The sequence below is a fragment of the Mustelus asterias genome, chromosome 19, assembly GCF_964213995.1.
Source record: "Mustelus asterias chromosome 19, sMusAst1.hap1.1, whole genome shotgun sequence".
NCBI lineage: Eukaryota > Metazoa > Chordata > Chondrichthyes > Carcharhiniformes > Triakidae > Mustelus > Mustelus asterias.
Window position 1 is genome coordinate 9483027 of NC_135819.1, and position 16068 is coordinate 9499094.

The window sequence follows — 16068 nt, forward strand, 5'->3', positions numbered from 1 at the left end:
GGAGCTGACCCTTCACTGCTCCCGACTGAACAAATATTCAACTCCCTGAGCTCCACAACTTCTCTTCCTGTTTTCTTGAAAGGCACCATTCGGGTCTCTGGAGAGCATGTTCCCCGGATGATGCTGACCACAGGCTGGCTTATTGGGCATGGGGGGCATCACAGCTAATCCCGGTACCTTCCCTCAGTTAACACCCTCCAGTGCCCACTCGCCAATAGCAGAGAGCTGAAATGTGAATGAGCAAATGAGGGGGGATCTTATTGAAACTTACAAGATACTGCGAGGCCTGGATAGAGTGGGCATGGAGAGGATGTTTCCACGAGTAGGAAAAACTAGAACCAGAGGGCACAACCTCAGGCTAAAGGGACAATCCTTTAAAACAGAGATGAGGAGGAATTTCTTCAGCCAGAGAGTGGTGAATCTGTGGAACTCTTTGCCGCAGAAGGCTGTGGAGGCCGGGTCATTGAGTGTCTTTAAGACAGAGATAGATAGGTTCTTGATTAATAAGGGGATCAGGGGTTATGGGGAAAATCAGGAGGATGGGGATGAGAAAATTATCAGCCATGATTGAATGGTGGAGCAGACTCGATGGGCCGAGTGGCCTAATTCTACTCCTATGTCTTATGGTCTTATGGAAATGTGTTCCCGGCTAATTCTGAGTGAGGCTGGGGCTTTGCTTCACTGAGTTTCCAGTGATTGAACCATACCGGCCAGTCGACTTATCCAACGTTGTGTCCCTCTCACCTATTTCAACCATCCGTGACACTTCATTCCGAATACGCCCCTCGAGTTCCCTCAGCTCTGATCTGTCCGAAACTAAAATGTGAGGAACAAGTCAGAATGCAAGATCAGAATTTACAAAACCAGCTGCCGTGTGAGCTACGATGCGAGGATAATGAAACCCATCTCCTCTCTGTTATTTATTAACCAATTCATAACAGAATATTAAGAGATTTGCAATGTGTGGATTTGCAATGTTCTAACGATGTTAGTCGGGGGGGGGGGGGGGGGTGGGTGTGGGTTTCAAATAAAAAAGAAAAGATGTGGTTTGCCCGCGGAGATTCAAGCTAACAACAACAGATTTATTGAAAGAGATATTCTCTGCACTGCACAGAGTACAAACCAAAATGATAAGAGCAGTTTGTGGCAGCACCCTAACGACACCACTATCAAGTCATGCAATCAGCTCTTAAAGCAACTTGCCACCCTTTTAAATATATAACAGGATTTGGGGAGGCGACGGCCTAGTGGTATTATCGCTCCTCTATTAATCCAGAAACTCAGCTAATACTCTGGGACCCAGTTTTGAATCCGTGCCACGGCAGGTGGTGGAATTTGAATTCAATAAAAAAATATCTGGAATTAAGAATCTACTGATGACCCATTGTCGATTGTCTGAAAAACCCATCTGGGTCACTCATGTCCTTTAGGGAAGGAAATCTGCCGTCCTTACCCGGTCTGGCCTACATGTGACTCCAGAGCCACAGCAATGTGGTTCACTCTTAAATGCCTTTGGGCGACTAGGGATGGGCAATAAATGCTGGTCCAGCCAGCGATACCCATGTCCCATGAATGGATGAAAAAAAACAGAATTATAGAGGGAAAGGGAGATTCAGAAAGCCCTTGCACATCAGTTGCTGAGAGTAAGCGCGCAGGTGCAGCAGGCAGTAAAGAAGGCAAATGGCATGTTGGCCTTCATAGCGAGAGGATTTGAGTATAGGAATAGGGATGTTTTGCTGCAATTGTATAGAGTGTTGGTGAGGCCACACCTGGAGTATTGTGTGCAGTTTTGGTATCCTTAACTGAGGAAGGATGTCCTTGCTGTAGAGGGAGTACAGCGAAGGTTTACCAGGCTGATTCTCGGGATGGCAGGTCTGTCATATGAGGAGAGACTAAGTCGGTTAGGATTATATTCACCGGAGTTTAGAAGATTGAGAGGGGATCGCATAGAAATTTATAAAATTCTAACAGGGTTAGACAGGATAGATTCAGAAAGAATGTGTGGAATGTGTGGAAGGATGTGGAAGCGCTGGAAAGAGTGCAGAGGAGATTTACCAGGATGCTGCCTGGTTTGGAGGGTAGGTCTTATGAGGAAAGGTTGAGGGAGCTAGGGCTGTTCTCTCTGGAGCGGAGGAGGCTGAGGGGAGACTTAATAGAGGTTTATAAAATGATGAAGGGGATAGATAGAGTGAACGTTCAAAGACTATTTCCTCGGGTGGGTGGAGCTATTACAAGGGGGCATAACTATCGGGTTCGTGGTGGGAGATACAGGAAGGATATCAGAGGTAGGTTCTTTACGCAGAGAGTGGTTGGGGTGTGGAATGGACTGCCTGCAGTGATAGTGGAGTCAGACACTCTAGGAACATTTAAGCGGTTATTGGATAGGCACATGGAGCACACCAGGATGATAGGGAGTGGGATAGCTTGATCTTGGTTTCAGATGAAGGTCGGCACAACATCGTGGGCCGAAGGGCCTGTTCTGTGCTGTACTGTTCTATGTCCTATGTTCTAATGTTCCCGATGGTGGGGGGAGTCCAGAACTAGGGGGGTCATAGTTTGAGGGTAAGGGGTAAACCTTTTAGAACTGAGGTGAGGAGAAATCTCTTCACCCAGAGGGTGGTGAATGTGTGGAATTCACTCCCACAGAAAGTAGTTGAGGCCAAAACGTTGTCTGATGTCAAGAAGAAATTAGATATAGTTCTTGGGGCGAAATGGATCAAGGGATATGGGGGGAAGGGGGGATCAGGATATTGAATTTGATGATCAGCCATGATCAAGATGAATGGCGGAGCAGGTTCGAAGGGCCGAATGGCCTCCTCCTGCTTCTAGTTTTTATGGTTCTATGTTAATGCTCCCTCAAGGTTTGAGGTGTTGGAAGAGATATCTTCGAGTGGGGGATGATGAGACGCTGAAACACAGAAACATAGAAGATAGGAGCAGGAAGAGGCCATTCGGCCCTTCGAGCCTGCTCCGCCATTCATCACCATCATGGCTGATCATCCAACTCAATAGCCTAATCCGGCTCTCTCCCCATAACCTTTGATCCCATTCATCCCAAGTGCTATATCCAGCCGCCTCTTGAATACATTCAATGTTTTGACATCAACTACTTCCTGTAGTAATGAATTCCACAGGCTCATCACTCTTTGGGTGAAGAAATGTCTCCTCATCTCCGTCCTAAATGGTCTATCCCGAATCCTCAGACTATGACCCCTGGTTCTGGACTCCCCCCACCATCGGGAACATCCTCCCCGCATCTACCCTGTCTGGTCCTGTTAGAATTTTATAAGTCTTTATGAGATTCCCCCCCTCATTCCTCTGAACTCCAGTGAAAACAATCCTAACCTAGTCAATCTCTCCTCATACATCAGTCCCGCCATCCCCGGAATCAGCCTGGTAAACCTTCGCTGCACTCCTTCGGGAGCACGAACATCCTTCCTCAGAAAAGGAGACCAAAACTGCACACAATACTCTAGGTGTGGCCTCACCAAGGCCCTGTATAATTACAACAACACATCCATGCTCCTGTACTCGAAACCTCTCGCAATGATGGCCAACATACCATTTGCCTGAATACAGTTGTGGGTCAAAGGAAGATTACACAGGACAGGTCTGTAGAACATAAGGCAGCAACAACTTGCATTTATATCGCAGCTTTCACATAGTAAAGCATTCCAAGGTCCTTCATGAGAACTTTATCACTGGAATCTGTCATTAAGCTGCATGAGGGGAGATGGGGGCAGGTGACCAAAAGCTTGGTCAAAGAGTCGGGTTGCAGGAAATGTCTTAAAGCAAGAGAGACAAGAGCTTTCGGAAGAGAATTCCAGAGTTTAGGACATGGATGACTGAGTACCCCAGTGACAGAGCTACTAAACTCCGTGATGTCAAGAGGCCAGAATTGGAGTAGCAGAGAGATCTCAGAGAGTTCCAGGCTATCTCCAATTCTTCAATGTCCATCCCTCCATCTCCAATCCCTTGCTGCACTCACAGTGCGCTCTCTCTGATACTTCATTGCGTTTTTCCCCCTTAATTCTGGAGTTTAATTCCCATCTGTTGTTCAATGAAGCTACATGAGATTAAAGTATTCAGCAGTTATTGTGGGGGGGTTAAAAATCACAGGATTTGGAAGCTTTGTCTTAAAGTCAATTCAGAGTTTGAACAAAGAACAAAGAACAATACAGCACAGGAACAGGCCCTTCGGCCCTCCAAGCCTGCGCCACTCCCTGGTCCAAACTAGACCATTCTTTTGTATCCCTCCATTCCCACTCCGTTCACGTGGCTATCTAGATAAGTCTTAAACGTTCCCAATGTGTCCGCCTCCACCACCTTGCCCGGCAGCGCATTGCAGGCGCCCACCACCCTCTGTGTAAAATATGTCCTTCTGATGTCCGTGCTAAACCTCCCCCCCCTTGACTTCAAATCCCACCATGATAATATTTTGGGGGTGGCACGGTGGCACAGTGGTTAGCACTGCTGCCTCATAGCGCCAGGAACCCGGGTTCGATTCCAGGCTTGGGTCACTGTCTGTGTGGAGTTTGCACGTTCTCCCCGTGTCTGCGTGGGTTTCCTCCGGGTGCTCCGGTTTCCTCCCACAGTCCGAAAGACGTGCTGGTTAGGGTTCATTGGCCATGCTAAATTCCCCCTCAGTGTACCCGAACAGGTGGCTGAGTGTGGTCACTCGGGGATTTTCACAGTAACTTCATTGCAGTGTTAATGTAAGCCTACTTGCGACACTGATTAATAAACTTTGAACTAAGCAATTAAATTGGGCTATTTGTGAACTACTGCCAGAGGTTATGGTCATTGTCCTCATTATGTGGCCTATTCAAGTTCATAACATATAGGAGCAGAATTAGGCCACTCGGCCCATCGAGTCCCCTCCGGCCATTCGATCATGGCTGATGTGCTCCTCATCCCCATTTTCCTGCCTTCTCCCCATAACCCCTGTGCGTGAATGATATCAGTCTGTAATTTCATTGGCTGACCAAATATACACCAAAAGGACATTTTAAAGGCAAGAAAAGACACTGACGAAAGATGGCTGCCACAAGTCACCTGATGTCTGTTATTACCAGTGACCAGTTTCTGGAAAGCTCCAACATGGATTATAATTCAGACATGCCACAACATCCTTCTCTGGAATTTCATACCTGAGTAATCAAGAGTTACTCCAAAAGCATGGACTGAAAATTACCCTCGACCTAATGTTTACATTTCTATAAGGCTGCCTCACCAACAGAAACAGAGGCCGGAATCTCCCATCCCACCCGCCACTGGAATTTTAGCGGGCGGGTTGCGGACAATGTGAAACCCCACTGACAGTTGGGCGGGAGTTTCCGGCTTTTAGACCAGCGCAGCTGGAGAATTCTGCCCAGAAAGTCTGCTGGAACAATTGTTAGATGGAAGATGTTTTCCTAACTCATCCAGGTATTCCAGCCCAAGAATGAATGATAAATAGTGTTGGAATTACTGAGTAATTAGCTGTTAACTTTACTCTGGATTCTTGGGCTTTCCCAGGTGAAACTTGACGCTGATTTTACTGTATTCACGGACACCACACTCACCGTTATTCAGTGCGTGAGAGACTTGCATCTGGACCTGTGACTGGAACTCCTCCACCGTCTGGTTGGTCTCTGAACCTGAGGAATCAGCAAGGATTTGATTGCAGAGTTAATTTAGCAGCCGGGAGATTGTAAATTAAATTCCCCAAAACCCAATTACTACCAACAAACACTTCACATGGTGGCAATCACTGTGACCTACAGGAAGGTGAGAATGATTTATAGAATCATAGAATCCCTACAGTGCAGAAGGAGGCCATTCAGCCCATCGCGTCTGCACCGACCACAATCCCACCCAGATCCTATCCTTGTCACCCCATGCATTTACCCTAGCTAGTCCCCCCGACACTAAGGGGCAATTTAGCACAGCCAATCCACCTAACCCGCATGTCTTTGGACTGTGGGAGGAAACCAGAGCACCCGGAGGAAACCCACACAGATACGGGGAGAACGTGCAAACTCCACACACACAATGACCCAAGCCAGGAATTGAACCCGGGTCCCTGGCGCTGTGAGGCAGCGGTGTTAACCACTGTGCCACCGTGCCACCCAGATTAGGAGACAGGAATATGCTGAGTGTAACAGCAGCAGTCGAGTGTCGGGCTTTCAACACGAGGCAAGTTTCAAGATTGCAAAGCAGCTGATGGCAACATGCTACCTGGGAGCGAGGTAGTTTGTGTTTTTCATGTAGCCCAGGATCCTTCCACTTTTCTTCTTTCGACACAGAGTCGATCGTTATATTACTAAAGTTCTGGATGAGCTTTCATTGGCAGCAAACTGGACCCCCTCCCTCCCCTGTCCCGGGAGGTGTTTGAACTTGTGAGTTTACGGTACCTCATTCTGCAGCTGTAGATAAAGCATTAATGTTACAAGCTTCGTCTCAGTATCTGTTCAGTGCCTGGCCTCATCCCATAGAATTCACCATTTCATAGACATGAAACATAGAATCTCTACCGTGCAGAAGGAGGCCATTCGGCCCATCGAGCCTGCATTTGATTCTCCGAAAGAGCATCTCACACTGGCTCTCCCCTCCATCCGATCCCAGTAGCCCTGTGCATTTACCATGACTAATCCACCTAACCGACACATCTTTGGATACTAAGGGGCATTGTAGCATGGCCAATCCACCTAACTTACACATCTTTGGGCACTAAGGGGCTATTTAACATGGCCAATCCGTCTAACCTACATATCTTTGGACACGAAGGGGCAATTTAGCACGGCCAATCCATCTAACCTACACAACTTTGGACACTAAGGGGCAAATTAGCATGTCCAATCCACCGAACCTGCACATCTTTGGGCACTAAGGGGCAATTTAGCATGGCCAATCCAACTAACTTGTATATCTTTGGATACTAAGGGGCAATTTAGCATGGCCAATCCACCTAACTTGTATATCTTTGGATACTAAGGGGCAATTTAGCATGGCCAATCCCCCTAACCTGCACATCTTTGATCACTAAGGGGCAATTTAGCATGGCCAATCCACCTAACTTGTATATCTTTGGATACTAAGGGGCAATTTAGCATGGCCAATCCCCCTAACCTGCACATCTTTGATCACTAAGGGGCAATTTAGCATGGCCAATCCAACTAACTTGTATATCTTTGGATACTAAGGGGCAATTTAGCATGGCCAATCCCCCTAACCTGCACATCTTTGATCACTAAGGGGCAATTTAGCATGGCCAATCCAACTAACTTGTATATCTTTGGATACTAAGGGGCAATTTAGCATGGCCAATCCAACTAACTTGTATATCTTTGATCACTAAGGGGCAATTTAGCATGGCCAATCCAACTAACTTGTATATCTTTGGATACTAAGGGGCAATTTAGCATGGCCAATCCACCTAACCTACACAAGTTGGGACACTGAAGGGCAATTTAGCACGGCCAATGCACCTAACCTACACATCTTTAGAGTGTGGGCGGAAACCAGAGCACCCGGAGGAAACGCACGCAGACACGGGGAGAACGTGCAGACTCCGCATAGACAGTGACCCAAGCCGGGAATCGAACCCGGGTCCCTGGCGCTGTGAGGCAGCAGTGCTAACCCACTGTGCCACCGTGCCGCCCCGGGTCCCTGGCGCCGTGAGGCAGCAGTCAAGAAATAATTTATTGAAGTCCATCAACCAGGTCCTGAATTGATATTGGGGTTCAGATATTTTAATAAAAGCGAAACACTGAGGGAAGTGGATGTTATGGCGGCCATGACTGACATGGGGGGAGGGGCGGGGGGGGGGGGGATCATCAACAGATCTCGTGGAGATCTCCGTATTTAGCGCGGGTGAGTTCGCCCAATGAGAAATGAGTTTAAACTCCGCGGTCACAGCCTGGGACGAGTGTTGCGCACCCGGACCTCAGGACCTGTGCTGCTGGAAGCCATGGAAATTCCCTCTTCTTTACATTCATAAAATAGTGTCATATCGGAGGACTGGCCCTGGCGAGATTATTACACTGGGAATCTGAAATCCTCTCCTCTCCTCTCTATACACCACTCCCTCCCCCTCCCCCACCCCTCACTCCCCCCCACTCCCCCACCCCCTTAGTCTCAAACTGGGAGAATTGTTTCTCAGTGACTTGTCTCAAGAAATGGCGTTGGTCGTTACCATCAGTCACGCCAAAGGGGACTTAGACACAATGCTGTCACTGGAAGCTCGTGTTACATTGGGCAAGTCTGAGTCTGTTGTTGGAGAACCTTCACCACATGAATCATAGAATCCCTATAGTGCAGCAAGAGGCCATTCGGCCCTTCGGCTCTGCATTGATCCTCCCATAGAGTATCCCACCCAAGCCCCCCAGTGATTCGAGAAGAACATCCATCTGCCTTTCTCAAAGACAACTAAGGAGGGGCAATAATGCCCAGATGTTAAGGATATGTGAATTATTTTTGAAGGATACACAATTGAAGGGCATTGGTTAAAGTGGTATTGGGGAATGAGCCCGGCCAGGTGGTCGATGTTTCAGTAGGGGAGCAATTCGGGAACAGTGACCACAATTCAGTAAGCTTTAAGGTACTGATGGATAAAGGTAAGTGTATTCCTCAAGTTAAGGTGCTAAATTGGGGGAAGGCTAATTCAAACAATATTAGGCAGGAACTGAAGAATGTAGATTGGGGGCAGATGTTTGAGGGCAAATCAGCATCTGGCATGTGGGAGGCTTTCAAGTGTAAGTTGATAGGGATTCAGGACCAGCACACTCCTGTAAGGATGAAAGATAAGTATGGCAAGTTTTGGGAACCTTGGATAATGAGAGATATTGTGAGCCTGGTCAAAGAGAAAAAGGAAGCATTTGTCAAGGCGAAGAGGCTGGGAACACACGAAGCAAGTGTGGAATACAAGGAAAGTAGAAAGAAACTTAAGCAAGGAGTAGGGAGGGCTAAAAGGGGTCACGAAAAGTCATTGGCCAGCAGGATTAAGGAAAATCCCAAGGCTTTTTATACATGTATAAAGAGCAAGAGGGTAGCCAGGGAGTGGGTTGGCCCACTCAAGGACAAGGGAGGGAATCTATGTGTGGAGCCAGAGGAAATGGGCGAGGTGTTAAATGAGTACTTTGCATCAGTATTCACCAAAGAGAAGGACTTGGTGGAGTCTGGGAAAGGATGCGTAGATAGTTTGAGCCATGTTGAGATCAAAAAGGAGGAGGTTTTGGGGTTCTTGAGAAACATTAAGGTTGACAAGTCCCCAGGGCCTGATGGGATATACCCCAGAATACTGAGAGAGGCAAGGGAGGAAATTGCTGGGGCCTTGAGAGAAATTTTTGTATCCTCACTGGCTACAGGGGAGGTCATGATGTGGAGATGCCGGCGTTGGACTGGGGTAAACACAGTAAGAAGTCTCACAACACCAGGTTAAAGTCCAACAGGTTTATTTGGTAGCTCAAGCCACCAAATAAATTGTGCTACCAAATAAACCTATTGGACTTTAACCTGGTGTTGTGAGACTTCTTACTGTGTTTACAGGGGAGGTCCCAGAGGATTGGAGAATAGCCAATGTTGTTCCTTTGTTTAAGAAGGGTAGCAAGAATAATCCAGGTAATTACAGGTCGGTGAGCCTTACATCAGTGGTAGGGAAATTATTGGAGAAGATTCTTCAAGACAGGATTTATTCCCACTTGGAAATAAATGGACGTATTAGCGAGAGGCAACATGGTTTTGTGAAGGGGAGGTCGTGTCTCACGAACTTGATCGAGTTTTTTGAGGAAGTGACAAAGATGATTGATGAGGGTAGGGCAGTGGATGTTGTCTACATGGACTTCAGTAAGGCCTTTGACAAGGTCCCCCATGGCAGACTGGTGCAGAAGGTGAAGTCGCATGGGATCAGAGGTGAGCTGGCAAGATGGATACAAAACTGGCTCGGTCAAAGAAGGCAGAGGGTAGCAGTGGAAGGGTGCATTTCTGAATGGTGACAAGTGGCGTTCCTCAGGGATCAGTGCTGGGACCTTTGCTGTTTGTAATATATATAAATGATTTGGAGGAAAATGTAACTGGTTTGATTAGTAAGTTTGCGGATGACACAAAGGTTGGTGGATTTGCGGATAGCGATGAGGACCATCAGAGGATACAGCAGGAGATAGATCAGTTGGAGACTTGGGCGGAGAGATGGCAGATGGAGATTAATCCGGAAAAATGTGAGGTAATGCATTTTGGAAGGTCTAATACAGATAGGAAATATACAGTAAATGGCAGAACCCTTAAGAGTATTGATAGGCAAAGGGATCTGGGTGTACAGGTACACAGGTCACTGAAAGTGGCAATGCAGGTGGAGAAGGTAGTCAAGAAGGCATACGGCATGCTTGCCTTCATTGGTCAGGGTATTGAGTTTAAAAATTGGCAAGTCATGTTGCAGCTTTATAGAACCTTAGTCAGGCTGCACTTGGAATATAGTGTTCAATTCTGCTCGCCACACTACCGGAAGGATGTGGAGGCTTTGGAGAGGGTACAGAAAAGATTTACCAGGATGTTGCCTGGTATGGAGGGCATTAGCGATGAGGAGAGGTTGGAGAAACTTGGTTTGTTCTCACTGGAACGACGGAGGTTGAGGGATGATCTGATAGAAGTCTACAAGATTATGAGAGGTATGGACAGAGTGGATAGTCAGAAACTTTTTCCCAGGGTGGAAGAGTCAATTACTAGGGGGCACAGGTTTAAGGTGCGAGGGGCAAGGTTTAAAGGAGATGAACGAAGCAGATTTTTTACACAGAGAGTAGTGGGTGCCTGTAACTCGTTGCCGGGGGAGGTAGTGGAAGCGGATACGGTCGTGACTTTTAAGGGGCATCTTGACAAATACATGAATAGGATGGGAATGGTGGGATATGGTCCCCGGAAGCGTAGGGGGTTTTAGTTCAGTCGGGCAGCATGGTCGGTGCAGGCTTGGAGGGCCGAAGGGCCTGTTCCTGTGCTGTAATTTTCTTTGTTCTTTGTTCTTGTCGCCACACTACCAGAAGGATGTGGAGGCTTTGGAAAGGGTACAGAAGAGGTTTACCAGGATGTTGCCTGATCTGGAGGGTATTAGCTATGATAGAGGGTGGATAAAGTCAGTTTGTTCTCACTGCAACGACGGAGGTTGAGAGGCAAACTCATAGAGGTTTACAAGATGATGAGTGGCATGGGCAGATGCTCTTTCCGAGGGTAGATAAGTCAATTACTAGAGGACATAGGTTTAAGGTGCGTGGCAAAAAGTTTATAGGAGATATGCAAGTATTTTATACAGAGGGGGGTGAATGTCTGGAACGCGCTGCCCCGGGGAAGTGGTGGGAGCAGGTACGACAGTGGCATTAAAGGGGCAACGAGCTTAATACATGAATAGGATGTGAATGGAAGGATACGGATTCTGTAAGTGCGTACGGTTTTAGTTTAGGCAGGCATCATGATCGGCGCAGGCTTGGAGGGCCGAAGGGCCTGTTCCTGTGCTGCCTTTTTCTTTGTTCTTTGCCTCGAGCACTTATAAAGAGAGACCGCTGGAGTTTATCATCGTTTTGGTTTAGTTCGTTAAGTTTCCTTTTGATGTTTTGTTTCAGTTGCATTATTCCATCAGGAGCTGTCACTCCCTCATTAATTTGTTTAACTCATTGCTTCCTGCTTTCTCTAAAAGACTACAAAGCGCATGTAATGCTGCATTTTGTGACTAAACCAGTTATCAGGGAAAGTACTTGAGCGGAAACTTCCCGTCCCGCTCGCCACGGGAACCGTAGCGAGCAGGACAGGACCATGCAACGTTTCGTTGACCTCGGGCGGGATTTTCTGGCCTTGGGGCAAGCATGGCTGGAAAATTCCTCCCCTTGGCGTCAAGACTCAAACTCCACCGACTAGTTTGAGTTTCCTCCGGGTGCTCCCATAGCCCAAAGACGTGCGGGTTAGGTGGATTGGCCATGTTAAATTGTTCCTAGTGTCAGGGGGATTAGCAGGGTAAATATGAGTGGTTACGGGAATAGGGCCTGGGTGGGATTGTTGTCAGTGCAGGCTCGATGGGCCGAATGGCCTCCTTCTGCACTGTAGGGATTCTACGTTATATTAATTTAACACAGTGGCACCACGTCCCAAAAATCAATTGAAATGAAGGCAATGTGGGCAGGAAGTGTACAGTTACTTACATTTAATGACTCCAGTCACCAGAAGAATGAGGAAGACACTCAGAAGGATGAAGATTAGAAACATCAACACCTTTCCAGAGAAGATTGACTTCCATCGGCTCCCTGAGATTTCAAACACGGCACTGATTAGAGCATTAAATAGTATCAAAACCTTCAAAATGATGGGTAAATATAACTGCTGCCATATTAACTCACTGGTCACCGAGATTCTTTCAAAGCTTTGTCTTGGAAAAGTCAACAGCAAACCACAGGAACTTGCTAATCTCAAAACAACAAAGAAACAGCGGCTTTCATATCCTCACAATGTCCTGAACCACTTTACAACCAATGAGGTTCTCCTAAAATGTAGCCACTTCTGTGAGGGAGGAAATGCAGCAGCCAGTTTGAGCACAGCAAGATCCCACAAAACAGTCCCAAGATAAGCATCAGATAACCTGTCTTTGAGGGCTGAATATTGCCCAGGAGATCTGGAAGAACTCCCTTCCTATTTTGCAACAAAGCCTTAGGATCTTTTAGCACCCGCCCCCCCACCAACCCCGAGAGGGCAGGTGAAGGCTCCCTTTAGGTTTATTTGTTAGTGTCACAGGTAGGCTTACATTAACACTGCAATGAAGTCACTGTGAAAATCCCCGAGTCGCCACACTCCGGCGCCTGTTCGGGTTACACTGAGGGAGAATTTAGCACGGCCAATGCACCCTAACCAGCACGTCTTTCCGACTACGGGAGGAAACCGGAGCACCCGGAGGAAACCCATGCAGACACGGGGAGAACATGCAGACTCCACACAGGTGGTGACCCAAGCCAGGAGTAGAACGCAGGTCCCTGGCACTGTGAGGCTGCAATGCTAACCACTGTGCCACCCCATAGGCTCTCATTGCCAAGCTCTCCCTGAGCATTGCAGTGGGATGTCAGTTTAGATTAAATGCTCAGTGTGCCCTGGACTGGGTATTGAATCCAAAACCTCTGATTCGGAGGCAAGGGTGCTATCACAGAGACAGGATTGATTCCCTACAGGAGCTCCAATGCTCCTTCAACTACTTATGTAAAATGTAAAACAAATCTGGAAAGTTGCTGTTGCTAAATTAGCTGCACTGGTGAATACTTTCTTTCAATTCTTTCATGGGATGTGGGTGTCGCTGGCTGGGCCAGCATTTATTACCCATCCCTAATTGCCCCTTGAGAAGGTGGTGGTGAGCTGCCACCTTGAACTGCTGCAGCCCATATGGTGTAGGTACACCCACTGTGCTGTTAGGGAGGGCGTTCCAGGAGTTTGACCCAGTGACAGTGTGGTAAACCACTGTTAGCTTATTGCCTGTGTGGGTGACATGCCTGGACTTATCCCTGCCGGCCCTGCCCGAGACTCCTCCCCACCCTGATCCAGGTATAAAGGCGACTGCTCCCCACCCCCCTGCCTCAGTCTGGACCAGTTCATCGGCATGGGTGTGCTCCAAGTCTTTTGCTAATAAAAGCCTATTTGTTCTTGCATACAAACTAGTCTTTGCTCGATTGATGGTGCATCAGACAGTGAAGGAACGGCCGATATATTTCCAAGTCGGGTTAGTGAGTGACAGGGAGGGGAGCTTCCAGGTGGTGATCCGAGGTTTCTGCAGCATGTGTCCTCTGAGGTGGAAGCAGTAGTGGGTTTGGAAGGTGATGATAGAAGGAGCCTTGGTGAGTTGCTGCAGTGCATCTTGTCGATGGTACACACGGCTGCCACTGAGCGACGGTGGTGGAGGGAGTAAATGTTTGTGGATGGGGTGCCAATCAAGCGGGGCTGCTTTGTCCTGGATGGTGTTGAGTGGAGCCGCACCCATCCCGGCAAGTGGGGGAGTATTCCATCACACTCCTGACTTGTGCCTTGTACATTCTGAGGATTCGGGATAGACCATTTAGGACGGAGGTGAGGAGACATTTCTTCACCCAAAGAGTGGTGAGCCTGTGGAATTCATTACCACAGGAAGTAGTTGACGCCAAAACATTGAATGTATTCAAGAGGCAGCTGGATATAGCACTTGGGGCGAATGGGATCAAAGGTTATGGGGAGAGAGCAGGATTAGGCTATTGAGTTGGACGATCAGCCATGATGGTGATGAATAGCGGAGCAGGCTCGAAGGGCCGAATGGCCTCCTCCTGCTCCTATCTTCATAGAATCATAGAATCCCTACAGTGCAGAAGGAGGCCATTTGGCCCATCGATTCTACACCGACCACAATCCCACCGAGGCCCTGTTCCTGTAACCCCACATATTTACCCTGCTAATTCCCCTTAACACTAGGGACAATTTAGCATGACCAATCCACCTAACCTGCACATCTTTGGACTGTTGGAGGAAACCGGAGCACCCGGATGATACCCATATAGACACGGGGAGAATGTGCAAACTCCGCACAGACAGTGACCCAAGCCGGGAATCGAACCCAGGTCCCTGGAGCTGTGAAGCAGCAGTGCTAACCACTGTGCTACCGTCAAGGGCAATGACCGTCACCTCACCTCTTGAGTTTAGCTCTTTTGTCCATGTTTGGGCCAGGGTTATATTGAGGTCAGGAGCTGAGTGACCCTGGTGAAACAGGAACTGTTCTTGTTGAGTAAGTGTCGCTATTCCATCAGTTTACAGATGACCGAGAGTAGACTGATTGGGCGGCAATTGGCCGGGTTGGATCTGTTCTGCTTTTTGTGTACAGGACATACCCGGACAATTTTCCACACTGTCGGGTAGATGCCAATGTTGTAACTGTACTGGGACGGCTTGGCTAGGGGAGCGGCAAGTTCTGGAGCACAAGTCTTCAGTGCTATTGCCGGAATGTTGTCAGACCCTTTTGAGTATCCGATGCCTTCAGTCAGGCGTGGAGGTTACAGATTGTGATTAAGTACTATCTGCTGCTGATGGCCCACTGAACCTAATGGCTGCCCAGTCTTGAGTTGCTAGATCTGTTTGAAATCTATTCCATTTAGCACGATAGAGGGTACCCCCAACGTGAAGACGGCATCCCTATACTAAGGGGAAAAGTTCTTTCCTATCTCTCCCATCTTTGCCCCTCATCATTTTACACGCCCCAATCAGGTCCCTCTCCCCTCAGCCATCTCTGCTCCAAGGAAAACAATCCCAGCCTATCCAGTCGCTCTGCATAGCTGGAACGCTCCATCCCAGGCAGCATCCTGGTGAATCTCCTCTGCACCCTCTCTCCAGTGCAATCACATCCTTCCTACAGTGTGGAAACCGGAACTGCACCCGGTGCTCCAGCTGTGACCTAACCACCTTATCCACCTGTTCCTGCTGCCTTCAGAGATCTACGGACATACACACCAAAGTCCCTCTGGTCCTCTGTACTTCCTGGTGTCCATCCATTCATTATGTATTCCCTTGCCTAGTTAGTCCTCCCAAAATGCATCACCTCAGACTTTTCAGGGTTAAATTCCATTTGCCACCATTCTGCCTATCTGAGCCGCCTGTCTATATCATCCTGTAACCCAAGACTTTCCTCCTCACTATTTACCACACCACCAATTTCTGTGTCATCTACGAACTTACTGACCATACTCCCCACATTCACATCCAGATCATTAAAGTACACGACAAACAGCAAAGGATCCAGCACCGAACACCACTGGACACTGGCTTCCAGTCACTAAAACAATCTTCGACCATCACCCTCTGCCTCCTGCCAATTTAGGATCCAATTTGCCAAATTGCTCTGGATCCCATGGCCTCTAACCTTCTAGACCAGTCTCCCATGTGGAACCTTGTCAAAAGCCTTACTGAAGTCCATGTTGACTACATCTACCGAATTACCCTCATCGACACACCTAGTCACCTCTTGGAGAGGTTCAGTCAAATGTGTTAGACATGGTCGCTCTTTGACAAAGCCACGCTGACTTTCCTCAATGAATCTTTGTCTCTCCCAAGTGGAGA

General features: G+C 47.9%; 1 protein-coding gene across 1 annotated transcript in view; it reads right to left on the minus strand.

The window, feature by feature from the left end:
• LOC144507753 (CD209 antigen-like protein A) overlaps positions 1-16068 on the minus strand; it is a 32005-nt gene that overhangs the window by 12484 nt on the left and 3453 nt on the right. Inside the window, exons 2-4 of the mRNA XM_078235024.1 lie at positions 12159-12260; positions 5565-5639; positions 745-816 (exon numbers count right to left, since the gene is read on the minus strand). Coding sequence (XP_078091150.1) covers positions 745-816; positions 5565-5639; positions 12159-12260 — 249 coding nt within the window. The remainder of the gene's footprint in view (positions 1-744; positions 817-5564; positions 5640-12158; positions 12261-16068) is intronic.